Source organism: Pseudopodoces humilis, chromosome 2, assembly GCF_049639895.1.
Source record: "Pseudopodoces humilis isolate 2021_Gansu_Grassland_sample_001 chromosome 2, ASM4963989v1, whole genome shotgun sequence".
Lineage (NCBI taxonomy): Eukaryota > Metazoa > Chordata > Aves > Passeriformes > Paridae > Pseudopodoces > Pseudopodoces humilis.
In genome coordinates, this window is record NC_142201.1 from 88248612 (window position 1) to 88276545 (window position 27934).

General features: G+C 41.0%; 1 protein-coding gene across 2 annotated transcripts; it reads right to left on the minus strand.

The window, feature by feature from the left end:
- Positions 1-11455: 11455 nt before the first annotated feature.
- On the minus strand, positions 11456-26068 carry CD86 (CD86 molecule). 2 transcript variants are annotated; one of them, XM_014253333.2, is made up of 6 exons: positions 25978-26068; positions 21264-21313; positions 19666-20010; positions 15854-16165; positions 13693-13830; positions 11456-12908 (listed from the first exon to the last, which is right to left on the minus strand). In XM_014253333.2, exons 2-6 carry the CDS (start codon positions 21307-21309, stop codon positions 12889-12891), a joined length of 861 nt encoding a protein of 286 aa, XP_014108808.2. In that variant the 5' UTR covers positions 21310-21313; positions 25978-26068; the 3' UTR covers positions 11456-12888. The 2 variants fall into 2 exon arrangements, with proteins under 2 accessions (XP_014108808.2, XP_014108807.2); XM_014253332.2 differs by lacking the exon at positions 25978-26068 and adding an exon at positions 21430-21647.
- Between the last annotated feature and the right edge of the window lie 1866 nt (positions 26069-27934).

Below are 27934 nucleotides of genomic sequence, written 5' to 3' on the forward strand. Positions count from 1 at the left end.
TCTAAAGGTACAGGTCAGCAAGACCAGCACAGAAAAAAAGGTGCTGATGCAGGTATTCTGAATATGAGGCCTGACTAAGTAAGATGAGGAGATGATAACATGAGGGCTTTTTTTATTTTTTTTTTATTTTTTTTTTTTATTTTTACAGAGGCTGGAATTACTGGAGGCATTAATTATTCACATAGATAAACACACAAGAAAGTTTGTTCTCTGTGGCCTGCAAATGAGACATGAAATCATTTGCAAGGAAATGTGTCTATTGTTATATAGTTCCCAGCATGGTAAAGCTCAAAAATTCCTGTTCAGGTTTGGAAGTTGGTCCCTACTGCCTCCTGTCAGTTTCCTAGTACTTCCCACTAGCTGTCTCTGCACTGTATTGCAGATGTGATGCATTTCCTTGGGAAAGTGAGCAACTATGAAAAGATTATTATGGAAAATCTATTAACACTGCTATGTACTGATTGCACATGAACAATCTTTTAGGATTCAGGAGCCATGGAAATGCCAATGGCTGGTTTAAGAAACAAAGTTATTAATAGAAGATTAAGTGTATTCACTTGGATGAATGACAAGAAGGGATATTTGCTTTAGACAGTGCAAAAGCATATTCTGACAAGAATATGGGGTAATTGAACCAATAAACCAATGCTTCCTTTAGTACACATTTGTTAAACTGCTACTTGCAAGCCTCTGACTTGACTTGTTTCCTCCACTGTGCTCTTCTCCCCTTGCAGATCAAAGTTTGCCAAGTTTTAAATATACTTGTTATCCTATTGCCACGCAGAAACAAGCACATCCTTTTTTAACCTAGTTCAAGCAAAGCACAGAATTTCAATTTCCTTTTGGAAAAGTGGTCTGCACTGACTGAGATCAGTTGTTGAGCAGTTGGCTCAACAAGGAAGAATGGCCTTGGGGATCAGAGAGTGGAGTGATTCTCAGATCAGATTATGTACCTTGCTTTTTCACAACTTTCCTGAATTACTTTGGTCAAATTGCTTAACTATGTGCTTTAGTTCTCTTGCAGTGTGACAGTACTTGTCTACTTCTCATATTGTCTACTTGTCTACTTGTATATTATAGTGATGCTGACAAATAAAGCACCTAAATGTCTAGATAACTCCAATGCCAATTTCTGTCTCTGACCTGACATAAACCTCAGTACTACAAAGATACTAGGACTTTCACAGATGCCTTCTCTCAGTTAGCTTTTTCTCAGTTTCAGTGTTTCAGAGTTAGTGTTTTCTCAGCTTTTCTTTGGAACCATTTAGGTCCATTGTTTCAATTCCAGGCTTTACTTATTGCTGAAATGTTTAATTTATACCAGATTATAAATGGGATTGTAGCTAAGGAAACAGTAATTTTATTTTTTCCTATCTACTTCCAAATGCAGGAAATAAGCTTCTTGGAATTTTCAATTAGTCAGCCATCCTTCAAATTTAATTTGAACCATTTCTCTGTAGGCAATATTAAGAAATTGCTGTGGTCCTTCTCAGATATTTCAGTAGTGAGTTGATCCTACACAGAATAAATGTGACATACAGGGAACTAGAGCCATTACAGAGCTCCCTCACTGAAGGTATCAATCTCCCTGTTGCATTTCCTTGTGTCTGAGACTCCATTGTAGCTCATTCTTGGAATGTATTACTGTAGCAGAGCTCCACAACACCAGTGACTCGATTTTCACTTTCATCAGGGACATTGTAGAGGATGAGCTTGCAGTTCTTTTTCCTATGACTTAAAGTGGCAGATTCCTCCTTTAGTTTATGAATCCATAAATTTTACTTAGTTTAAAAAAAAATCCCCCTTGTTTAATTTTACATCAGGCTGAATGACTAACAGGGCAACCACCTCTCTTTACTGAAATCAATTGCACTCTGCTGTAGAAATTGCTGAACAGAATGAAGCTTTGAACATCTTTATTCTTTCACATGTAAAAAGGCACAGAACACCCATATTTCCAAATATGCAAATAGACACAGGTAAGTTCACCTCCTTTTACTGGTCTATGGGTACTTACCAGAAAGCCTGTGATGTTTCTTCTAATTCCCAGCTAGCATGTTCATGCAGGATTGTTTCCAGGGCCCATTATATTTTCTAGTTCAGAGTTCCACAGTTTTACCTCTTCTCACAGATCTTCTTCAGATTAGTCAAGAGTGGCTCTATCACTCACCTGCTTAATCACATCAGCTGCTCCCTGCTCTCAGAAGGAGGAATAGAGTAAGCTTGTTGCTCTTCATAACAGGCATTTTTAACCACTGGGAGAAGACCACTGGGCACACAAGTCAGAACAATCTGTATTATGTGTGAAATCTAGCTCGCTTCTTCCTGAAACTGCATTTCTACAAGCTATATTGGACTACTTGCTTAAAATAAAAGCAGTGCGTCTTCCCACTGAATTTTTGGGAAGCAGTACTGCCACTGTATACAAAAGAATGTTTGAGGTGATTTTTTTCTCACTGAACTACTTTGAAGGTCACAATGCACAAAAATCTAGGTTTACCTAACTAATGCTCAGATGCCTGTGGTGATCTGCTGTCTTCTTCATCTTTTCACATGAACATTTTGGTTGTCTTTACATCACCTGGAAGAAAAAGAAAAGCAAAGACCTGTTGCAGTTGCCTGCTGTCCAACATACTGTATTTGTTGACAGACTTTTTAAGGAGTTCCCTTGAACCAGGAGTAGTACCTCTATGATTTTCCTGCATATATTTTTGAGCTTCCTGTGCACTTTGCCTTTCTCCATCCACAAAGGGCCCAATGACATGTTTCTGAGCTAAAGAGACCTAAGAGCTGGCATGATTAGCACAGAGATTGTTATTTTACTTCAAATTACTCAGATATTTATAGTGAAAATTAGAAAAAAGATGCTTTACTACAATCAAGGTATCAACTGCAACAACCCAAGTGATAACGATGCCTTTTTTTCCAGAATATTGTGTGTTCTTGGAACATGCAGAGCTGTTGCCACAGCTAGATGGGTGGGACGCTGCTTTTTTTTTTTCTTTCTTTTTTTCTTCCGTCCTGCACATGTGAGGGGGAGAAAGACGCAAAAGAAGTAGGGTTTTTAATTGTTTTTCAAATCTTATCAATGCAAAAAAACTTCCATTAATATTGTTCGTACAGCCAGGGCAGGAATGTACACAGAGTGTCTCAGAGATCAGTAATAGATAAGTATCATTTTTATATAAAGCAAATAAATAATTATGGCAATGTTTCCAAGTCTTTAAATCCCATGTGGTCCACAGCTTATCTCCTAAAATGCCCAGGGCAAGTAAAAAATTGGCTGCTAAAAATCCACAATCATGGGACTTCTTCCTTCATCTGCTTGTTCACTGTAACATTGCATTATCATGTGAGGACATGATAACACTATCTTACACCTTAAGGTGTTAAACTCACCAAGAAATGTGGCAAAGAATGCTTTGCAAAATGTCATTATGATATCCCTACCCAGTTTAACACTTTTGCCAGTGCCACTCCACATTGCATAAGGGGAGTCACTGTTGGTTTGTAGTAACTGTGATGTTGAAGCCTTCCCCTTAGGGTTCATATTCAACTCACTTAAATGCTTGGGAATTGTCTGAAGCCTGTAAAAGAATGGATTTCCATTCTCAGAAGTACAGAGTGTTAATGTAAACTGAAAGGATTGGTACCAGACCTCTCGGTTTCTCTGTTCTGTCACAGTTCTGCCTGATGGAGTATTTTTTGTCTGACATTGTCTTTTACTGCCTGACATTCCTTCTTTTAGTGGTATTACTTTTTTTCATATTGTTACTTGTTTCTGAAATTGTACTTATTTACAGCAATAATACTTTAGGAAACAGCTGGTGGAGAAGAGTATACACAATGAAGTTGTACAGTACTATAGAGCATAAAAGCCACCATATACTTGTATTGATACATGTCTAATGACCTGTGTTTGACAACTAAAATTATCAGGTCTCTTTATTCACTGGTACATCAGTCTCCCAAGTGCTTCTCTTTAGGTCAGTTGAAATCAGCCCATAATGAAAATTCAGTGCAGTGAAGCCTCTGGTATTAGAACAGAAACCTTCAACAGATTTTTAAATTTCTCTTGAAAATGCTGAAAACAACTTGCAAAGATTGTCTTTGGAAATTGCAGGGTGGGGGGCAGACAATTAAAAATGTAAAAAGATTGTTTTGATATTTTATATGTTCTCATTCTGTTCCAAATTTTGTTTGGATGTTTAGATTGTACTGTACTGTCACTATTGAAATTAAATGCTTCGGGTAGATTTTTTCAGTTTTACAAATACATTTTTTCATAATTTCCCTTTTAAGAGTATACTTTTAATTCTTAATGATTTCTCTGAGAGGAAAACTCCTTTCTATCAGCTGAAATTTTCACCTGCATAGTTTGTAAGTTTCATTAAATAGGAACTTCTCCCCTTAGAGAGTCTCTGTCCCTGTCTTTGATGTGCTATCATCTATATTTTCATTTGTCTGGACAAATTAAATTTTTCCTGCTGCATTCAGTTGTCTGAAAAGCTTTAGACTTTCAAACACCTTATAATTAATTTCCCCTCCTTTCTAAACCTCAGTCTTCTTGTCCCATGTCGTCTTTGCCTTGACTGCCTCGAAGTTCTGTTCACATGAATAATTCTCCTTTTCCCTGTATCTCCTTCTAGCTTTATATGAAAATTTCCCAGAATGAGAGTGGAGCAAATTGCGAAGAATTTATTTAGAGTGGGCTAGACTTGTGGGATTGATCATGAGGCAGGCCTGAGTGGAGGGGGAAACGTGACAAGAAAACTACAGTGCAACATTAAACACCAGCAGAGCGAATGCATGTCCCAAAGTGCTGTAGCTGCTCTAGGGAAAAGGTGAAGAGGAGAAGATGTTGGTGAGATGACTTCTGTCCATGTTACTCATGACAAAAGTGGCAGCAAACAAGGCTGTATTGACAGCGGCATTGCCAGTGTGTGAGGGGAGCGACGCTACTGCTTTTCGCTCAGCACTTCTTAGACCACCTCTAGAATAGCATGTCTGCTCCTGGGTTCTCCAATGTGAGAAAGGCATACATAAATTAGTGCAAGTTTGGTGGTGATGGGACAGAAGCACTTGCACTGTAAGGAGAGGCTAAGGGAGCTCCCTCTGCTTGGCCTGGAGAAGATATACCAAATTGCATCTTTCCAACAACCACAAGGAGGTTATTGAGACGATGGAGTCAGGCTGTTCAAAGTGGTGCATGGTGAGAGGATCAGAGATGGCAGCCAGAAACCAAAAGAAGAGCAGCTCAGGCTTGGTGTGAGGTAAAAATTTTTCTCTAGGAAGACACTCAAGCAACAGAGCAAACAGTTACACCTGGAAAGGTGTGCCATTTCCATCCTTGAGTTCAGAGGAGGGCAAAAAACCTGTGGAAGGATCAGGTGATTAAGTCCTATGAAGAGTGGCTAAGTGAGCTGAGGATGTTTAGCCTGCAAAAAAGGGGTGTCAGGGGAGACACCTACTGCTCTCTACAGCTGCTTGGAAGGAGGTTGTAGCCAGATGCGGTTGGCCTCTTCTCCCAGGCAACTAGTGATGGGAGGAGAGGATGTAGTCTCAAGCTGTACCAGGAGCTGTTTAGGTTGGATATCAGGAGGAATTTCTTCCCAGAAAGGGTGGTTTAAACATTGGAATGGGCTGCCCAGGGAGGTGGTGGAGTCACCATCCCTGGAACTGTTTAAGGAAAGACTGGATGTGGCACACAGTGCTCTGGTCTGGTCTGGTGGTGTTCGGTCAAACGTTGGACTTGGTGATCCCAGAGGTCTTTTCCAACCTTATTGATTCTGTGAGTCCATGACTCTGTTTACAGGACCTGCAGGACACAGCCCAGTCCAGTCTCAGAACTGACTCCATTGGGAGTGTGAGGGAGGACTGGAGCCCTCCTGGCGCTGCTTCCAGCTCTTGGCGCAGTGACCCTACATCTCTCACTCAGCGGCCCTGACGGCAGTCCCTGCACAACCCAGCACAGCCCCTCACATCTCCTCAGAGCCCCTCACAGCCCCCTCACATCCCCTCACAGTCCCTGCACAGCGCCAGCCCAGTCACAACCCAGCACAGCCCCGTCACAACCCCGCACGGCCCCTCACAACCCTGCACAGCCCCTCCATCCCCTCAGAGCCCCTCACAACACTGCACAGAGCCCTCACAACACCTCACAGCCCCTGCACAGCCCCCTCACAGCTCCTCACAACCCCGCACAGCCCCTCGCAGACCCCTCACAGCCCCCGCACGACCCCGGGGCCCCCGGGCCCCGGAGCGGCCTCCGGAGCCGGCAGGGGGACCTCGCGCCTCAGCCCGCGGTGCCGCCGCCGTAGCCTCGGCTTTTAAGGAATAAAATTGATGTGGAATTGGAGTGAAATTGATTGGAAGCCAAAGGGTCGCGGGATGTGAGTTCAAGCCGTGCTCCCTGCCAAAGGGAGTCTGGGGGGGCGAAAGGTGGGGGAAGGGTGCCAGGCCTGCTCGGGGTCTGTGGGGGCTGCTGGAAAGAAAAAGGATGAAATAAAGACCCAAGCCCAAAGGCCTGACTGGAGACTGTCACCATAAGACATAACTATGTTTTCCCTCTGCAGCGTACAACCACTGCAGGTGTTTGTGCTGGGCTTTAGAGCGGGCAGATACAGCCAGCACCCTGAAATTCCTTTGTTGATGGGTGTCTGGGATGTGATACCCTTGAATCCAGACTTCCACTCACTTTCTGTCAGTGAGAAGAAGCTTAGGAGTGGTAAAGCTGATATGAGAAGATAAGTATGTGCCATGGTTCCTAATTCTGTGTTCTGGGATCAAACGGCTGCTTTGCTTCACTTTAGGGGAAGCTGGGGTTTGATGTTTCAGTGTGTAACGCTGATCAAGCATTTTTGTATTTTCATTGATAAAACTTTCTATGTTCCTGTACTGAGTTGTTTTTATACACTTTCTGCTCTGGGTGCATACATAATACTGAGGGACTTAACCACTGACCCAATTAAAACCCAAAAAACACCTTCTTAAAAGTCTAATTGAATTTCTAGAAAGGCTTAGGTCTGCAAAATAGTTTTCACTCCTGAGCACTTCTAGCCTGCTTTCCCATGATTTCAAAGTCCTTAAGCAATAGCTTTGCCTTTCAAGTACAAGCTCTAACTTTGACTGAATTAAAGCAGAAGGAGGAATAAGTTGTTACTGATGGGTTCATTATTTTAGATTATCTTTTCCAATACAGGTGGACTGGCCATAGAACCTGTTGTTATCCCCCAGTATAATTCTGCCAGTTTCAGAAGATCCAATCCAATCCAATCCAATCCAATCCAATCCAATCCAATCCAATCCAACCACAGCTGTGTCACTCTCCAAACAGTAATTGGAGAGTGGATCTTGCACAGTATCTCAGGCACAGAAAGAAAAATCTCTGAAGAAAGATCTCACAGTTTTAAGATCTTCTGCTCCTGGATGTCTGATCTACTAGGAAAGGCTTCTACCTCACTCACAATATGCTCTGTTGCCATAGACAACTTGAGAAATAGAAGCTGCAGCTACTCATAATTCTTTCAAGAAACCATCTAGTGATAAAGGAATAGTATACTGAGCATCTTTTTTTCTTTCTTTGGTTTTGTCTTGGCTTTTCTTTCCACACAGAATCTCTTGCTAGGTGTCACAATTTGTTTTCCCCCTCATATTTTGTTAAATGAGTCCCTTTCTATTCCACAATACAAACTTATTATATGCTGGATTTTTCATATATGTTTAAGAAACTGGATTATTCTGACTCTTCTGACTCAACTGCTTTATTGCCTTTCCATGCAGCAGCACATGCTGGGAGATGACAAGCTGGAAAGCAGCATCCTGGTGGATACCAAGCTGAACATATGTGACAAAGAAAGCTGATGGTGTCCTGGACTGCATTAGGAGGGGTGTTCTTCCCCCACTCAGCACTGGTGAGGCCACACCTGTAGAACTGTGTCCAGTTCTGGGCTCCCCAGTAAGAGTCACTTAGTTGGAAGGCTCTTTCACACCTTCCTTATTTAATCAGTCATTTCAAGAGTTGGAATACTGGACTGATTCATCAGGTACTTTCTTCATTCTCTTCATCACCTGCATAGGTTGAACTCCATAAACTCCATATTGTAAACATGCTTTCTAGAGACTTAATCACCCTTTTTCTCTTCTTCTCCAATTCTAATACTTTAATTTTTTAAAAAACATGACTTATGTTTCTGGGTATGGTATGGGTATGAATTTAACAGTGCAAGGTAAAGAAGTAAGATCTCTCCATTGCTTCTGTGTCATAGTCCCATTTTCACACCTGTACAAGTTAAATCAAAAGGGCAGGCAATGTACATGGTGCACCAGCTGTGCATGTAGCTATGGAACTGCAATCTGAGCTACTCTCAACTCATCTTTCCATTTTTTCCTAGGTCTGTGCCCTTCTGAAATAGTAAGCATTGCTTATTAGAAACACGTGGCTGGCCATAGTTTTTATTATTTTCATGAGGTTTTTTGGTTTTGTTCTAAGAGATTAACAAAAGCAATGGAGAAAAGATATGCTGATCTCAATATCAAGAACACACCGAGTGCAGGATAATTTGATCTTGCATAGCTGTCATAAGTTTCACAAGTATGTGAGGAGGTTTGACAAGGCAATGTCTGTAAGAATATTCTGAATTTCTGGACCTCTGTGCAGCATCTTTCCTTGCTAGTGGGAAGCCTTGCCTGGCTTTCCTGGAGTGCTTTCTGAAGTGCTTCCTGAAGCAGTTCTGCAGTTGATGCATTTGCACTTCCTGTTGCAATGCAGCCTGGTGTATCACTCCTCTCCTTACACTTTCTCAGTCCTCATCCATTTCCCATCTTTCTCAACTTTCACCAGCTTTCCTGTCTAATCATAGTTTTTCTCTTGAAAACCTCCTGGCAGTCTGTCCTGAAATCAGAAAACATGTGTTGCTTAAATCCTTCCTTGTCCCAGCATTATGGTCCTCCTAATGCAGAAGATTGAAAACCAAGGAGAGATCAGTCATAAATTATGACAGCCTGGCATTCCAGTGTAGAGAAGTATTTCGTATATATATATATATATGTGTGTGTGTGTGTGTGTGTGTGTGTGTGTGTGTATGTATGTGTATATATATATATAATTTTGCTTTTTGCCTTCTGAGTTTGGAAAGGAGGAAGAAAGAAAATTTGAAACTAAAACATAGATAGATAGATAGATAGATAGATAGATAGATAGATAGATAGATAAATAGATTTCTTTAATAGAATTACTGTATTTTCATGTAAACCTCCAGTAGCAAATAATTCACCTGAAGTAACCTCCAGTAACAAATAATTCACCTGAAAGAGGAAGAAGTACCCTAAGGCATATTTGCCATGGGGTGCTTTGTTAATAACAATCTCAGAAGTAACTGTAGAATATTCTGGAACTGCAACATTCCACTGTTCCATATGTTCCACTTGTTAACCATAGGGAAATGCTTGTTGCAGTATCACTTGCTTGCATTAAGGAATTTTCAGTAAAACTAATTGACTTTCCTCTTTGCTAATGACCTGTATGCTGGGAGCAGGTTTAAAGATGATAAAACACTTGGAGGAGTGGACCCCAGACAGTTGTGTGGCCATCTAGGGGCCTCAAAGATGCTGGGGAAAATGAGCACAGACGAATCTCCAAAAAAAATCTAAGGAAATCTAAAGTCCTGCAGCTTGGGAGGAATAGTCCCATGCACAGGTACAGGCTGGGGCAATCCATCCGGCAAGCAGAGGAGTGGAAAAGGACAGGGATGGCCTAGTGGACGAACTGAAGATGAGGCAGCAGTGCGCCCTCGTGGCAAAGGCGGCCAACAGTGTCTGGGCGGCATCAGGAAAAGCTTTGCCAGGAGGTTGAGGCACGTGGTCCTGCCCCTCTAAGCAGTACTGGTGAGGCACCATCTGGAGTCCTGTGTCCAGTTCTGGGCTTCCCAGTACGTGAGAGACGCGGGCATAGTGGAGAGAGTCCAGTGAAGGACTACAAGGATGATTAAAGGACTGGTGCCTCTCTCATCTGAGCACAGGCTGAGTACATTGGGGCTGCTCAGCCTGGAGAAAGGAAGCCTCAGAGAGAACACATGAGTGTGTATAAATGTCTTGAAGGGAGGGTGTAAAAAAGACTGAGCCAGACTATTTTCAGTGATGCCCAGCGACAGCCCCAAAGGCAGTAAGTACAAACTGAAACACGGGAGGTTCTCTCTGAACACCAGGAAATCCTTTTTACCGTGAAGGGAGACTGAGCCCTGCACCAGGTTGCCCAGATATGCTGTGGAGTCTCCCTTCTTGGAGATACTCACAAACTGTCTGGACACAGACCTGGGCAACTTGTTCCAGGTGACCCTGCTCAAGCAGGAGGGTTGAGCTGGACAATCATCCTTGATCCATTCCAGTATCAACTATTTCGTGATTCAGTGCTGGCTAATCAGTGAACCTGAAGCAATCTATCACAACTCTGAGTCTGATAACAAAATTTTGCATTAGGGCGCTGGATGTGAGTTTGGATGCACCATTGCTTTTCTTGCATTTCTTTGTTGACAATTTCTGAAATTCATAATGTTCTGCCTAAAAATAAAGGAATGGTGGTTTTGAGTGAAGCTGTTCCATGCTGTGGTACATAGCAGGTGTACACACTTTCATGTGCTTGCCACATTGATGGAGTCACTAACTGACTGAAAGCTCCCAAAGGGAGACATTACAGGTGTGAGGCGATAGCCTTGAAATCTGAATGCATTTGTATGGAGGAGAAAAACCCCAGCACATCAGCCATGCTTTTCCTGTACCTGCTACTGTGCTTATTTACACCTGCTAGTGCAGAGGATTAATGTGCTTCAACACACAGAGACAAATTAGGATTTTCCCTGAAGCCCATCTGCTTTTTTCCCCTTAAATCTTTACCTGAAGGAAGGAATTAGACTTGATTTAAGGGAAAGAATAGAGGAGGTAGAGAAATTGAGCAGTTAATAGAAGGAGGTTGGCAGCCTAAAGTAGAGGGATGGCAAGGGAGAAAACAAACAACTTCACCAATTAGGAGCAAATTAAGGCTGGAAGGGAGTTGTCAAAGGATAAACCTAACCCACCATGTTGCCTTTTCCACCCATTACAGCTGCTGATGTACATATCGTATGTACGTACGTATGAATGAACATAGGAAACCTCCAGTTGTGCCATTCTCAGTCATTGCAGCAATACCTTTTTTATTCATTTGTTTCCAAGAAGTAATTCTGGAAATGTTTCCTCCCTGAGAACACCAAATGTTGGTGTTTCCTAACATGATGCTTTAATGGAAGGAGAATAAAAACAGCAACACAGAAAAAGACATATGTTTTAATCTGTCATTAAATAAGTTTGCTAGAAAGTATAAAATTTTACAAAAAATTAAAACCTTTACCTTCTAATAGCATTTGAATGATATTAATCTGAATGAAAATTCTAATAACATTTACCTTCTAATAACATTTGAATGATATTAATCTGAATAAAAATATTTGGAATGTTAGTGTAATAGCTTAATAAACTGACTCCCAGATAGTTTATCTAACTCAAAAGGATATGCATTTCTCTCACACACTTGAAAATGGAGTAAAAATTGTGGTGGAATCTCAACTCAGGTGGAATAGCAACTCACATAATTTAACAGAAAAGAATATTTCTACCCAACAGCTGTAGAGAATTTATGTCCCCAGACTACAACTTTGAGCTGAAATCTGTCTTGAGAATATGATGCTAATGTCCCTGCTCTTTCTGAAAGTGTCAGCCCTACAAACACAATCAAGATCTCTGAATTGTCTCAGTTCTGCTGCATTCTTCCTCCTGAAAGATGTCAGTGCTGTTGAAGAATATAAAGTGCAGAGATCATTCAAGATGGGAGAACTGACACATTTTGAGCCAAACAAAGGATCTTTTCTGGAAGATAAAACTCCTTCCTATGGCTGAACATACCACAGTGTATGAATTGCTCTATCATCAAGGTCTGAAGTAAAATTAAAAAAGAGAGAACATAAGCAACCAAAAAGGAACATGACTTATGTAATATTTTTTCATTATGTGCTCAGCCTAATTTTTTATGGTTAGATATACACACATATGAGACCTCATGCTAACATTTTCTATCCTTGCATCCACCTGAGCAACTGTTACAGCTCTCAGTCAGAATGAGGAACAGAGGAACAAAGTGTGGAGGTACTGTCTAGTATATTAAGCTTGGATGATATAAAAAAAAAATTAAGTCAATCATAATTTATGTTTAAAGCAAGTGTTTCCTTTAGATTATTTTTAGTTTCAAGTGCTTGATAGGAATTCCATGTCTTTTCTCAGAAGGTGGGGAAGTGCCCTGAAGTTCCTCTTTCTGATGTGAAGCTTTACAAGAAATTTACTGGTACAAAGTCACGGTGGCTCTGCCAAAAGCATGTATGGCTCATGGTTAGGCAGGAAGTTTGAAACTAGATGACCTTCAAGGTCCCTTCCAACACAAGTTCCATGGGTAATAGCCTACCTCTGATCGTGTTTGCAGTGATGGTTATAACTGGGAGATTGTGACTTAAATCCTTCTATTTCTGAGACATTCTGTGGCCCATGCAGCTCTGCTTTCTCCATTGACTCTCGGGATTTTACATTGTCACAGTGCATAATAAAAGGTACAACAAGAAGGTAGTCATGCAGACAGGCAGAGCATCATATTTACTACCATTCTGGAGCAAAAATAAAAGCAGAGAACACTGGGCAGTAGGTTTCAGCCATCACACAAAATTGTTGCTTGTTGTTCTGTAGGGCTTCTGGGGAGGATTCTTGTTCTGGCAGAACCTCTAAAAACATGGCACCTTATGCTTTGCTGTGTGCAGAGGAGGTTCCAAGTCAGAAGTCTCCTGATGGCCTCAGTTTCAAGCTGGATAGCTTCTAGACTGCTAGACTGACACCTAGAATAGATCAATATGAGATTTACAGAAATGTGAAAAATAGGAGCTGTAAAAGAGTTGATAGTAAATGTCCATTTTTCTTAGAATTTGGAAATAACAAGGTGGGGCTCAGGACCCCTGTCTGTACAGGGAAACAGGACTGACTGAGAAATGCATTTCCCCCTTGCTACAAGAAAAATGGATTCTGATGTCAGCATGATTCAGTGCCGAATAAAACCTGGACTGCTGAGAGGTAGTCTTGGAACAAAATAGAGAAATGAAATGCCAAAATCAAATTCTGCTCCCAGTACAAGATGACTCTTTCAGCCCAGTGTGTGGGCAGCTTGTGGTAGAGCAATGCCTTGACTGTTCAGTTTTGTGATGACAGAGATCCTTCTGTGCACTTCATGCAAGTTCCTCTTATCCCTGCCCCAACTCCACCTTTCTTATAGGTAGTGATAGGCAAGAAAGATTTATATAGTTCAATGATTTTAGGAGCCAAATCTACTCCAAATCCAGAAAAAAAGAAGGATGAAACTACAGGAAAAGGCAGTAAGTTGCTGCCATGTCAGTCTCACAGAGCACAGTAGAGGGAGAAGTGGATTCCAGGATGAGACAAGAGAAAGACTTGCTGCAAGATGGACTAAGTTGTTACAGGAAATAAATTGTCCTAGGAAGTTTAGCTTAAGTCTAACATGAAACCTAACTTTCTGTCAGCATCTGGAAAATAGGTAAAGGGATGATCACAAAGGGTAAAGCCTGTGAGTTGAGGGACGGTAGAGCTGAATGACAGGTAGTAACTTACGCTGGTTGGTAGACAAGATATTTCTGTTCTTCTTTAATATCACAAAACCCAGAAGTGCAGAAGTGATCAGTACAACCACAGCTATAAGTGGGCCAAGGAAATTTATCTTTGCTTGCTCCATTTCTTTCTCTTGTATCTCTGAATAAAAAAACAAAGAAGGTACACACAGCAAAGATTTAATTTGGTGACAATGACTTTAAACGCTCTATCCCAAAGTTACATGAAACAGAAGTTTAGGTTGAAGCCCTTGGCATCTTTTTGCTTTAATAGTGTAAATAAATCACTATCCACATTGTTTTATTTCCCTTTCCAATAACCAGTGAAACTACCTGGTCTTACTGGTCACTTCAACAGGTGTAAAGCAAAGCACTCTCTCTGAAGTTTGAGTAACATGTGAAAGATCAGCAACTTAATTCATACAAGAGCCTATGAAGCAACTACTGTGCCAATGCTACTCTGTGCTACCGTGCAAGTTGGAAGAACCTGGAACATGTTACTACTTCATGTCTGCTGGAAATGATGGTCAAAGCCTAATGAAATGCTGTAAGGGATGTGAAAGTAGCAGGGAATTCAAAGGACTTTCCCTCTATTTCTGGTTTTTGTGTTTTTGAGGTTTTGGTTGGCAGGGTTAGCAGCCGATAGAGCTTCGGTTATTGCCAAACAAAGCTTATGCTTGTGTGGAGTTCCTGGTTTCTTACCCACCACCACTGCTTGTCAGGTATCTATTTACATAAAGCCAGAGAAGAGAGAAGAATTGAAGAGGGAAAAGGAAGATTCAGTGTTATAGCTAATATAACTATTTCAAGACTCATGAGCAACGTGCAGAGCTAAACAAACATTAGAAGACTTCTGGATTGTATTTTAATAGTATTTAAAATACCCAGAATGCAAAGACATCGGAGGCAGTTTGCCATGTCTGGTGTTGATAACTTAACCCTTTAGCTAAATTTATATTAAGGAAACTGCACTGTGGAACTTGCTCAGAACAAGTGGCAAATTTCTTTTACATCTGCAGTAGTAAGGTGCATGTTTATACTACCCTGGTAGGCTTTCCTGCAGTGCTACCATTCCCTCTTGGCTCCCTGTTCCTGTTAATTGGAGCACAGCTCTCCATCTTCAGCATTGTTTAAAAGAGACATGTGCAAGCCAAATGAACTTATGACCAAGGTGGGAATTGTCTTTATTTTGATGTTCTTGTGCCATAGCTTACAAATAAAAACATGTGAGAAGAAGTTTTCCTGGTCCAGAAGATAAATAAAATACTACTTTAGTTTAAATAAAGGATCAGCCATGTGGAACCCTGAGATAATCCGGCAATAAAGTCATACTGGAACTCGGGTCCCCAGTTTCTTCTTGCAGGAGGTGTCTGAAAAAAGACACAATCTCAGAGAAGAAAAATCCCCAGATAGTCATTATGGAATGTGCACTTCATTCTGCCAAATGTTATGAAAACCACCAGGAATGCTTCTAATATTAGTCCATGTTTCATGGTCTTTACACTTAAAGTCAGAACAGTCTATTTGGCAGTTTGTGAACCAAATATGGTCCATGGGACTCTTCTGTTTGGCCTTCCACCTCTTTCTAAGGAATGATTAAAAATAGCAGCTCAAGCACTTTAAACCAGCAAAAGACTCCTTTTTTACTATGAGGGTAGTCAAACTCTGGAACAGCTTGCTGAGAGAGGTTGTGGAGTCTTCCTCCCGGTAGTCGCTTAAAATTCAACTGGATATAAAGCTCTATGCTAGCTATTGACCCTATTTTGAGCAAGGTGGTTGAACTAGATCATCTCCAGATGCCTCTTCCAGCTTCACCAGCTCTTTTATTCTGTAAAGTGACAACCTCTCCCAACAGCTGTCATCTCCAGAGACTGGTTGCTGCCTGATCCAGACTCCTAGGTAGCTTTGTTGCTACTGCAGCATCTTCCAGGGAGGGGAATAATAGGGCTGTATTCTGGATTGTGTAGCAATTCCTTTCCTGTGCCCTCTCCTTGCTGTAATAACATTTCCCATGTTGAAAAGAGAGGAAGTTCAGTGGCGACCAGGATGGAGAACATACAACCCTTTTAACCAACTTCTCCTCCTACTTAAGAGTTTATTCTGAGTTCTGCAGTATTGCCCGCTCCTACCCATGCAAAAATTGGAATGGGCAAATGGAGACTCACCTATGCCCAGTGGGACTGAGACAAGGCTTCCCAGCTGCTCCCTAAGGTGAAGCAAACAGCTGATATTAGTGCGGCTCTTTGTAGGAACTGGGATATTCAGCTTGCTGGTAACGTTGTACAGCTTTGTCACAGCATCCTGTGAGACATCCATGTGAGCTGTACTGCTGTGTGTTATGTTCTCATGTGAAATTAGCCAAGTCATCTCCTTGGGCTCTGGATAACCTCCACTGGAAGAACAGGAAAGATTCAAGTATCCATTGGGCTTTAGTTCCCCAGAGTGCAGTTCTGCTATCTCAGGCTGGCTATAGTTGGCTGAAACAGACCAAAGACAGAGCATCACGAGCCAGCCACACCACCTTTGTGACAGTCCCTGCCAGTTATTTAAGATTTTCAGGCAGAAACAAGTCTAAACAATTCTCTTCAGGAAGACAATGGGCATTCAAAGAAAGGATTTGTATGGCATTTTTTGGTGTGTATTTAGACTTGCTGCTTCTTGTTCTCAGGGTGTTTCAAGGATGTAAGTCTGATCAGCCAGACAATGGGTCTCTGTCCCTCCCACCTGTTTTAGACACATTAATACCTCAGAATAATGAAACCTGGCCTGCTTACACATAAGGGCTTAAGCAGAAAATAGGAAGGGACCACAATGCTCCCAACCTTTGGCCTCCTGAATGGGTAAGGTGAAAGCTGCAAACTTCTAACTGGGAAATGTAAAGAAAGATATCATTTGAGAGAATTCAGGTGGGATAAGTTCAAAGTGTAGTGCTGTCTTAAGTAGAAATACCCCTGGTGTCTGTCAGTACTATAAGTAAACATTTTGCAGCATATAATTCACCATCACTTTGTGGTAGGGCACTCTTAGCTTAGTTTTTCTGATGGAAATGACTATAGCATATGGGTTTTTTATTTTGTGTCATGGAGAACTCATCACAATCAATGAAAAGCACCCTGCTGCTTTAAAAAGTCAAGTTTCCCATGTGAGAAATAGTAAAATAGGATTGAGAAGAACTATTTAAACATAAAATATGAATGATAAATGGTAGCTTTTAACCAATACTCTCTCTGGATTAATCTAGATATTCTCAACTAGGATCTGTTTGGTTAGAGGTTCATAGTAAAAATAGTAGACTATAATGGAAAAGGAGGGAAGGTTGACATAATACTGACCACAAGTTTTCATATAGCAAGTTAAAAAAACCCAGCAACCTCCCAAAAAATCAGAAACAAATCCCAAGAAATAGACTGAAGACTTCAAAAATCTAATAAACTATTTATATCATTACTATATGAATAAATAAACAAACAAATATAGAAATATTAAATAAATATCTAAATATTTAAATAAATAATATTAATTATAAATTAATCTAGTAAAATAATGCTTCATTATTTTAGGGCCAATAGGACTAAAGACAATATGGAGAAATACTGGAGAAGGGAAAAGGGATTATTAGAAAAATGTGAGCCTTAAGAGGGTTTCACTCTTCTGCACACACAGTGTGCTGGAACAAGGATCTAATCTTTGCCTGAGAGAATTCTCAGTATGGATGAATGAAGAAACATGATGTTGCTTTTATTTTCTCTATCCTAGTACACAATGCATAGGATTTAGCTTAGTCACTTAAATCCCCCCAAGAGAATTGATGGATATGAATTCAAAATGGAAAAAGCCCCCCATTTTTTACACCCCAAAATTTAGTTAAGTTGTCCCTCAGGAAAGCTCAAGGTTTGACTTGCTTAGCTGACTGCTGTCAGACTTCTGGTCTGGAGTATTTACTCTCTCCTTGGTATTTTATAGGGATGGCAGGAACGTAATCCATGGCTATGAAACTTGTCACAACATCCAAGTGATTTAAGGGTTTCAATCTTATTGACAGTAAGCAAGTGGAAATAGTGGAGTATACCCTGCACTTCTCTTTTATAGCTTCTGGAACCTCAATTTACTGAAAAGTGATGCTGGCTGCATGCAGGGTTTGGGCTACATATATGGGTTTTGTGTTTTTTAACAGAAAAGCACATTTTAGGAAGTCTTTTTTATTTAAAGATAGCATCTTCCAGAAAAGCTTTGGGATTAAATACCTCAAGAGAAAGAAATCCATCAAGCCCTTAATATTTTTTCAATGGTTCAATCACTTCACTTTTGTTCTATTTTCTTAAGTGACCATCTGCCTTACTTCCTTCCAGACACTGTCACTGAATTAATTAGCCTTTACGTTTCTTTTTTTAATATCTGGTATTTTACATATATTTCAGGTTCCCACATTCTGGAAACAAAACTCTTCCCATTATTCTGTGTTATAGGGTAATCAGATAGTTTTTTTAATGCTTCTAGTTGGACTATTTTTTCCAGCCATCAGATAACTCTACTAGAGCTTTTTCCACAATTTTCAGTTTTTCAACATCCTCTTTAAAATGAGCAACTGTAAGTCTCTCTTGTGACATCATTTCAGTCTCAACACTTTGAGCAGTGCATATTTTGAAACAGCTTCCCTAGTCTCACCTACTTCCCTTATTGATCTATCCAGAGGAAGCACTGCAGACATGCCACAACAGCAGATTTTCCAGTTAAGCTGCTTGTAACCATGGTCCCTACCTTGTATTTTTAAGAGCCAAAGTTTTCCACTGTGAAGCCTTCCCTTCTTTTTTCTGGAGATGGATTTCTGAGTTTGTTGTTATATAAGTCATCATGGCTGTATGAAATACATCTAATATACATATAGAATCCTAGAATCCCTTGAGGAAGGGACAAAGATCATCAAGGCCAACCCCTGGCCCCACACAGGACACTCAAGAGTCACAACCATGTGCCTGAAAGCGTTGTCCAAACTGTTCTTGAGCTCTGTCAAGCTTGGTGCTGTGACCACCTCCCTGGGGAACCTGTCAGTGCCTGACCATCCCACCCCACAGGTGAAGAACCATTTCCTGATATCCAACCTAAACCTCCCCTAACACAGTTTCATGCTATCTATATATTGTACTAATGTAATACATAAAAATAACATGTCTAAATTGTATTTGAAGGCACTGCCGTATTTCTGAACACTTTGTTGCCAAGTGATCTAGATAGTTTTGTGTGACTGCCCTGTTATTCTTGTAAAGGCCTCAGTTTTTCTTATGCCCATTTGAAGTGTGACATGCCAAACTAAAAAAATCCCTCCGTGTATGATATGAGATTCTAATTAAACAGCAGAACGTAAGCACAGGTACATTTCAATATTTGTATTTTTAATCTAATTATTTTGAAGGGCTTGAGGTTCTTTAAAATATGGTTTTATACTGCTTCTTCCCTTGGGAGTTTATTGAACAGAGAGTAATTTGGAAGGAAGACAACAGTACATTGTTAAAACTGTCTTTCTAAGCTGAACCTTAAAAGGTGTAGGAGACATTTAGTCCTAAGTATGAGACATCTGTAGCATGTAGCTCAGATGTTGGCTGAGCTGATAACTGATTCAACTGTTTGAACTGACTGAGCCATTGATGCTACACATCTTCTTAAACTTTTCTTTATTTTCGCTGTGATTTATATGATCATGAAATAGCTGTGTTTTGCAGAGATGTTTCAATTCTAATTTGCCCACAATTTTAGTAACTACTGCTACTTTTAATAGAAGGTAGTTTGTCAGATGCAAATAAACAAGTTGATTTTCCAGAGTCCTAAAAGCCATAAAACTTGTAGGAAGCAAGTCTCATATCCATCTTTAGGAATTCTGCTCCAGAGCAGGCAGGGGCTGGAGACAGGACCCATATTTCTGGACTGAACAAAATGACAGAGAATCCCACAGACCAGACGGCAATCAGAAGAGATTACTTACCAATGATGTGTAGTGAGCACTCAGATTGGTGTATGATCTCTGTTGGTCGTTCAGTTTTTTTTTGCATAACAATGCACTGGTAGCGTCCCTCATCCTCAACTCCTGCATTTAACAGCTGCAAGGTCCATTTCCCCATGTCCAGCTTGGTGCGATTTATATATTCAGGACTAAGGTTCTCATGTTTTACTTGGCCATAATATACTTCATGAACCACTTTATGAGTGTCTTTTTGCCAAAAAAGTATTAAATTCTTTATGTCAATTTTCTGAGAGTTTGGGAAATAGCAGGATAGGTGTACAGTGTGATGGAGAAATGCTTTCACCGGATGCACGCTGGCAGCAATACCTTAGACGGAGAGAGAAAAATTAAGATTTCCACCAGCTATGGAAGAATACCAAGTTGCACTCAGAGCACTTAACAACAGTGGAAATAAAACCACCAGCATTTAGACACAAATTCTCCCACTAGGTATGACAGGACACATATTTGTTCAAATCTGTGGAGTTCAGGTCATAAAACTGTTTCTTATTTTTCTTCCTATATTTTACTTTCCAAAGAAGGCAAACACAGACTTTGAGCATCTACATTTTAGAAAACTTATCTGCAGGCCAAAGATCCAAACAATTCCCTCTTGCAGCATCCTGAGCAATGAGATTCTACCACAAAGAAGATAGCTGAAAAATTTCTATTTAAAAAGTTAATTCTCCTAAGAAAATAACACAGCATTAAATTTTTGAAGAAACTATGAAGTACACACCGTGTGGTAAATGTGAGTGTCTAGGGAATGCATGACCAGAAGGTCAGAAGCAGGAGAACACTTTCAGTTTCAATGAAGAATTAATCTAAAGTTTAATGACAAATTAAATGTCAGATTTAACTGTTCCGTAATAATTTACAATTTAATGACAGAGTAAATGTCAGATTTAACTGTTCTTTTGCTGATCTTGTTAACAGAAATGGTCAATAAACACAATTCTGCCTTAATGCAAAGAAAGGATGAACTGCACTACACAAGGGATGATTTTTCTCCTGCTTTCCCCTGTGCATGTGTCCATTATTATGAATGGTGGTGGTCTGGGGGGACTGTATTTTCTTGGAATAAGAAATGCAGCCCTCTGTCCCAGAAGATACAAACATCTCTGCTGTGTTCAAAAGGAGGAGATTTACAGTCTCTCTCCTGGTGCAAAGTTCTGCCTGTTCTTGCAGAGCACCAGACTGCAAAATGATCTCTGTGACTGCTTCAAACTCCAGCTGTCCCATATCAAACAGCCAGTTTTCAGTTTAGCACGGCTCTTCTCTATAATGCACACAGGTGATACACAGACATTTTAAAGACAGATTTAAATTGAGAATTTAAGAGCAACATAAAATAAGTGTAATGTAAAGATATAAAGTTGAAGAGAGAAAGTACTTACTATATATATTTTATAGAGTCCCCGCACACAATTTAAATACATGTGACATAGGCTATATGACCTTGGTTCTGCAATGGAAGTGATTAATACTACTATGGAATGAGCTTCTTAATGGATGAGAAAGTATCACAGCAGGACACAAAGAATTTAAACAGTTTTAATGATTGAAAATGTGCCTTTTACCTGGGAGAAATATCATAGCACAAAGGAAGAATGTGCAGACCTCCATGACACTGTAAAAAGAAGGAAAGAAAGAAATATGTTAGAGGTTGAAAACATTCCAGTACTCCCAAAGAAGTAAACCAAGAAGTTTTAGCAAGGGAGAGAGTACTGAGAAAGTTTATCTCACCGTTTTCCATAGACTGGTGCAAGGACTTCTATGTGTTTCCCAGCCTTTAGCAACCACAGCTAGCATGCCATGGCAGATCCCTGGTTTACAGAGAAGGTGATGCAGTGCAAGATTACTGCAGACTTTGTATGCCATGGGAGGAACACAGAGTTCCTGAGGTCCAAAGGGCAGGACAAGTACTCAAAACGCCTGGAGTGGAGGAAAGAGGAATGGGGAGCATGCTTGGCCTGGCAGTGTGGGGAAGAAGATGGGGAATTGAAAGTAGAGGGGGAGGAGAGTGTGACGAAGAAGGAAGAGGTGGGGGAGACATCAGCTACCAGAAGTGATGAAGTGCGTGATCTTCAGTTTCATGACAGGAATCTATCCTTAGCAACAGCAAAGGATAACACAGAGAAATCCTATGATATATGATACAGACAGCTGATGCTAAAGAGCACATAGTTCATGGTAAAGAAAAAATTAGCTTCTCTTTAGAAAAAAAGAAAAACCCCCAATGTCTTGTCTCCTAAGCAAAACACCTCTCTGCCTGCTTAGGTTCATGTGGTGTAAGGGCCCATGGTCCTGGTAAACAGCCAGATGTCATCCCCATGCACCCTGAGAACGGCACCTCTATCTGCTCTGTGTTTACTACTTTGCATTTTAGCAGCACCTTTGTGGGTTTTGCACCCACATTTAGCAGCACCTTTTCCATATTTTTGGGAGAAACCTCCATACCATCCTTGCCAAAGTCCTTCACTCTCCCCCTTCAAACAGCTCCAAAGAAACCTCTTTTGCAGGAGCAGATGTAAAACTCTCCAGCTCTCATACTACTAAAAAGAGCGAGATCGCTGTCTGCTGTCCTCACTAGTAGTACATTTTCCTGAAGGATGGTTTCCCATTTTTTGTCATGTTTTATTTTAGGCTTGGGTCTTTACCTTTACCCCAGGTCTCTGGTGTCTTCTTCTGTTTAATACAGAATTCCACTCAGTCCACTGACATGTGTTCTGTGAGTGTACTGTAATTTACAGGACTGACAATGGTATTTTTTCCAACTTCATCCTGCCTTTTCTTAGGAAAGGGGAGAAAGAAGTCCACATGGCTCAGAGGATATAGATAATTTTGTTTTGATCCGTCTGTCAGCAGAAGAGGTGGGAGGGGAGGGAGGGCTCATGCACAATCCATTGTCATAGACAGAGGTCATTCTTTTTCTGCTCCAGCCACCCAAATGCATGGTGAACTTTTATCAAGGGGTTTTCCCTCCCAGGCTGAGCCCCACTGAACTAAACCAGACAGTAAAAGTAAAGTAAAGTGCCTAATTAAAAATAACTGTGCCAAGACACTCAAATTGACAGAAACTACTTTGCAGCAGTCACATTTCTATCCTATAAATAAGAATTTTGGCTTTCAGTCAAGTGAAAAATAAAGGATAGCTGTGTTTTTCTTTTGGATTCAGTGCAGGTGTGTAAGAGGAGAAATTAAAGCAATTTAGCAGCTACTGACATAAGTGGAGAGAGTATACTGCATGTTTTGCAATGACTGTCTCACAGAAACAAAGACAAAAACCAGAACTAAAAATGAGAATGAGAGAGAAAAAAATCCAGGCAAAAATACCAAATAGCACTGCATGCCTTTCTTTGTGGTTTGGATTTGGAGCTGCGAGGACAGAAGTCTCAAAGTTCCTTCATGTTTTCCCAGCTGCTGTCTTCCAGGAGAAAGTGTGTTTCTGGGGGTGCTGGCATGAAGAAGGATCCCCTGAGTCTGCAGAGGGGTGTACACCCACCTTCCCTGCAGAGGGGAATTGCTTGTCACTGAGTGTGAGTGTGTCAAGCTGCTTCTCTCATGGGAGCTGCTTTATAGAGAATTGCTGAATCATTAATTGGGTCACTACAACTTCAGTGCTGCCAACAGCTTTTTCTTCTCCTTTTCTATAAAATGCCTTTAACCAACAAATGCAAATCCTTGGAGCTGGTGTCCAGAAGACTGAAGGGAGGAAGGGGAATTACACAGTATCACTGTGGGCTCCTTACACTATTCCTTTGGCATATTCAATACAAATTCTGTGCTCAATTCTCTCTTATATCTGCAGACCATTGAAAGTCCTGTTGTGTCCAAGAACTGAGCAGCAGTCAAAGGGGGCCAGGTAAGAGAGGAAAGATAGACACTGTGGGTCTGTGTGTGGATGTGCAATTTTGCTGTTCACAGGCTGAGTGCATCCATCTGTGGAAGTAGCACTTTTTCATGGTGCCAGTGATAACTGATGAGATGGAAGTGGTTTCAAGACCCAAGAAATTATCTCTGACGTCCTCAATTATGTGAGGTCAGTCCATGGGGAGGTAAACATTTTCCCTTGATAATAAAGCTAGCATACAATGGGGTGTCTTTCTTCCCTTTTGGGGCTTTTTCAGCCATTCCTGGAGGAGTCTCCATGACTCACAATTACAAATCATGTGTGGATGTCAGAGATGAAAATGGAGAAGTATATTAATTGAAATTATGTCAGTATGCAGTCAGTATGGAGTCAGGAGTCATACTCAACCCTTTATTTACTGTTTCTGCAGTGAAATCACTGAAAGGAGATGAAACCATATGAGCACATGCACTCTACAGGCCTGATTCATTAGGGCTTTGGTTTGGTCCAAACCAGTCTGAGAAAACTCATGAGGCAGTTCCCACTTGGCTCAGTACAGGGGGATTCCTGTCCTGAATCATAAAATCATAGAACATTAGGAGTTGGAAGAAACCTTAGACATCACCTGGGACTAGGTTCCATGGGCAGGGACATCTCCCACTGGACCAGGTTCCAGGCCCATCCAACCTGGCTTTGAACACTGCCAGGGTTGGGACATTCACAACTTCTCTGGACAACCAGTTCCAGTACCTCACCACCCTCACAGTAAAGAATTTATTCCTAATATCCAGCCTAAATTTCCCCTCTTGGAATTTGTACCTGTTCCTCCTTTTCCTATCACTACAGTTCCAAGGGTTCCATGTCCTTCCTGTGTCAGGGGGGAGGGGAACGGAGGGGAACGGAGGGGAACGGAGGGGAACGGAGGGGAGGGGAGGGGAGGGGAGGGGAGAGAGGAATCACCTCCTGCATGCTGGCCATGCTGCTTTAGATACAGCCCAGGGTATAGTTTGCCTTCTGGGCTGTGAGCACACACTTCCTGCTCATGTTCAATTTTTCATCAACCATCTATGCCCAAGTCCTTCTCCACAGGGCTGGTCTCAATCACTTCACCAACCTATTGGTGTCCCTGGGATTGCCACAACTCAGGTGTAGGCTCTTGGACTTCGCTTTGTTGAACTTCAGAATGTTTGCATCGACTCACCTCTCGGGCATGTCAGGGTCCCTCTGGATGGCAAAACTCCAACATCAATGTTTGGGGAAAAGAGCAACCTTTACTTTTGAGGGCAATTGCCAGAAAGCCCTGTGTGACTTATTTTGAGACTGGTTTTCTCTGTCCTGTTCCTCCCAATCCAGCATGTGAAACCAGCATGTAAACGCCCAAAAGGCACAGTGAAGCATGAAGGTCTTGGAGTAAACAAGAGCTTTGTATCAGGTACACTTGCCTGGGTTTTCATTTGCTCTCTTTTTTGCTGTTTTCAGTTTTGAATATAGTCATTATCTTTTGAAAGACACTGTCACATCTGTGCTCTTTGACTCCTAAGTTCCTTCATGACCCTTAAGTTCCTTCTAAAATGTTCCTTTATTGCATATTCCCACAGGTAATTAGTTTGTTTTCTTACAACAGGTACACATATTCTATGGGAAGACTCTCCTGCCCCACGTTGAACTCAAAACAAAACTAAACACTGAACTAGTAAATTACTCTTTTTATTTTTCTAGCATGGGGAATTTTTCTAAAATTTCCACCCTATGCAACACTGAACAACTCCATGAGCAGTGCTGTGAGCCTCCTGGAGGCAGGACATCTGTGACAAAGACTTTCCACTACTGACTTGGAAGCTATCCCTGGGGCTTGTAAATTAAATTTTCCTAAAAATGCATTTGCCAGCCTTCCCCCATGTTGTAAATACAATTTGATTTGTACAAGTCTTATCAAAGGAAATCGCACCTTAAGAAAATTTCTTTAACATGGCAAATTCAGAGGATTCTATGATGCCCTCCACCCTAATACTAAGCCATATGACTAAGCCATATAATTATCCAACGAGACACATATTTTAAAACATACATTATTCAGGCAACTTGATTTTCCTATGGGCTTCCCCAGTCAGAAAAGTGTCACTGTTTTAATTAGTTGCAAAACTTTATCTATTGCTCATTCTTTTATAACTATCTTTCATTCCAACTTATATTTTAAAACTTTGGGTTTGTTGTTTAATTATTTTTTTTTAATTACATGAAGAAAACCCAACCCTCTGCCTTCCTATATTTGATTTCTGAATGCATTTTGTATCCCTTCCCATTCAGCAACATCCTTTTATAGTATCTAAGATCTTCAAGAGAACCAAGACTTTCACTATGATTCTGGGATCACTTTGCTCTAACATCTAGAAACTCCTCTGTTAATAGCAATTAAAAAACAGCAATTATTTAAATAATACCTTTGGTCCAGAGATCATGGAGCATTCCAGTGCCTCTGCAAGCAGAATCCTTCATCCACGACTTGGGGCTCTGAAAGAGGGCATGGTGGCTACCTAATGACAGTCTTGCTGCACAAACCATAGGACACAAACGTGTTCTCCCTGCAAGTGAAACTGCGGGGGAAATTCAGAGGGGAAGAACGTCATCACATTAGAATTAGACATTTGTTTGGATTAGCTGTGGTGTTTGAGTTCCACCTAAAGTACAGGTCAGGTGTACATGTTTTTTCCACACTTGAAGCCACACCTGGCCACAGAGATCACAAGTTGGTTGAACCACTTCTGCATCACAGGCACAATAGATGATGTCTGTCTTCCTTTCCCAGCTCTCGCACTCGCATCAAGGCTAGTACAGCAAACTTCTCTGCTGGGAGGTAGTAAGTGCTGGGTTCATGTATCACCAATTCACAGCAAGCTGTTCAACTTTGCACTGAAACAGAAAGGGAACACACTCCTATTCCCACACAGCTCACAATTTAGAGGTGACAGCTGATGAACAGGCCAGTCAGTTGCTGGAGACTCTTCAAGAGTCATTGTACGGAAGAGGGAATGTAAATGCCCATTCCCAGGCTGTCCCTCTTCCAAGTCTCCTATTTCTGCACAGGATACTTTGCCTGGAAATGGCATCATTGCTACACAATGCAGTACAGGCATAATTTCAAATAGCAGTTTGCAAGGCACCTCTGGTGTCAAGGTGTGTGCTGTATACAAAAAGATTAATCTGTATTTGATTCCTTACTAACAGAGCTAACAAGGATTAGCTGCCATGCGATATATTCAATGCTTAGTCCTCAGGTGTTAGATTCCTTATTTTCAGTAGAAGTCTTTCAAAATCAGCTGGGCATGTGACACAAACTTCATACTGCTTTTCAAAACAGAAGGATCTCTGATCAAGTGCTACTTTTCTTGCAACAAATTAATCTTAATTATTAAATGAAGATGTGATACTCAGTAGCTCAGTTAAATGAGCCAAGCTTCTGTTCTAGCACAGAAATCACTCTGGGGACACATACTGATTTCTCACAGTGCTTCTTATAGTACATTAACTTTACAAAGGTAAAGGAGAGAAGGTTCTGCCTTTCGGTTTTGGTTTCTCCCCTCAACCACCAGAAATGAGCTGTGAAGAATTGACCTGACTCTCATATTCACTGGTGTAAATTAGGTCCAGCCTCCTTAAAATGTCTATGATCAGACAACACCCTGGAAATCTACTTTGGTCCTTTCACCCAGGTCCTGATTATAAACATCTTGCTCCAGGAATTCAGGAAATGATTGTGCTGATGCCACCATAGGATGGGCTCTGGCTCATTCTGCTATAGCCTGATCAGCTTGCTCCAGGAAGTAAGGGATGTGTGTGAAGCTGCTATGATAGCAACTGTGGCTCAAATGAAACAGAGAGCAGCTGTGGAGTCACTTCACTAATAACAATTACGTGTTTATGAAGGTGTGCTCCTACTTGTTTATAGGAGCATTACAAATGCTTGTGTCTCTAACTGTCCAAATCGTTATCAGATAAATAAAAAAGGCTAAAGCATTCAATCAAAAGGATTACTACAATACTGGGGAATGCCTGCTTTCCTTCTCCAGTGTTCCTGTCTCAGAGGCAGCAAAATACTCCAGTATGTATCTTGCTTGATAACAGAAATGTTCATCCTTTCCTCTGTCCTCAGTGACTGCCTTCCACTGTGTGCAAAAAGTCCAGATCACAGAAAATCTACCCTCTCCTATCACAAATATGTTTGTGCTACTTATAGCGAGTACTCTCTGTGCAAAAGATGCTTCCTCTTTTTTAGCTGAAATTCCCCTTTTAAGGCACATTTGATTCTCTCACAAGTGTCAGTGTTATTCACAGCGTCCCTGAGCTGCTGTGTAAGCCCTATCCTTCACGTAAACCTTTGCTTGGATTTTGCCTGAAGGA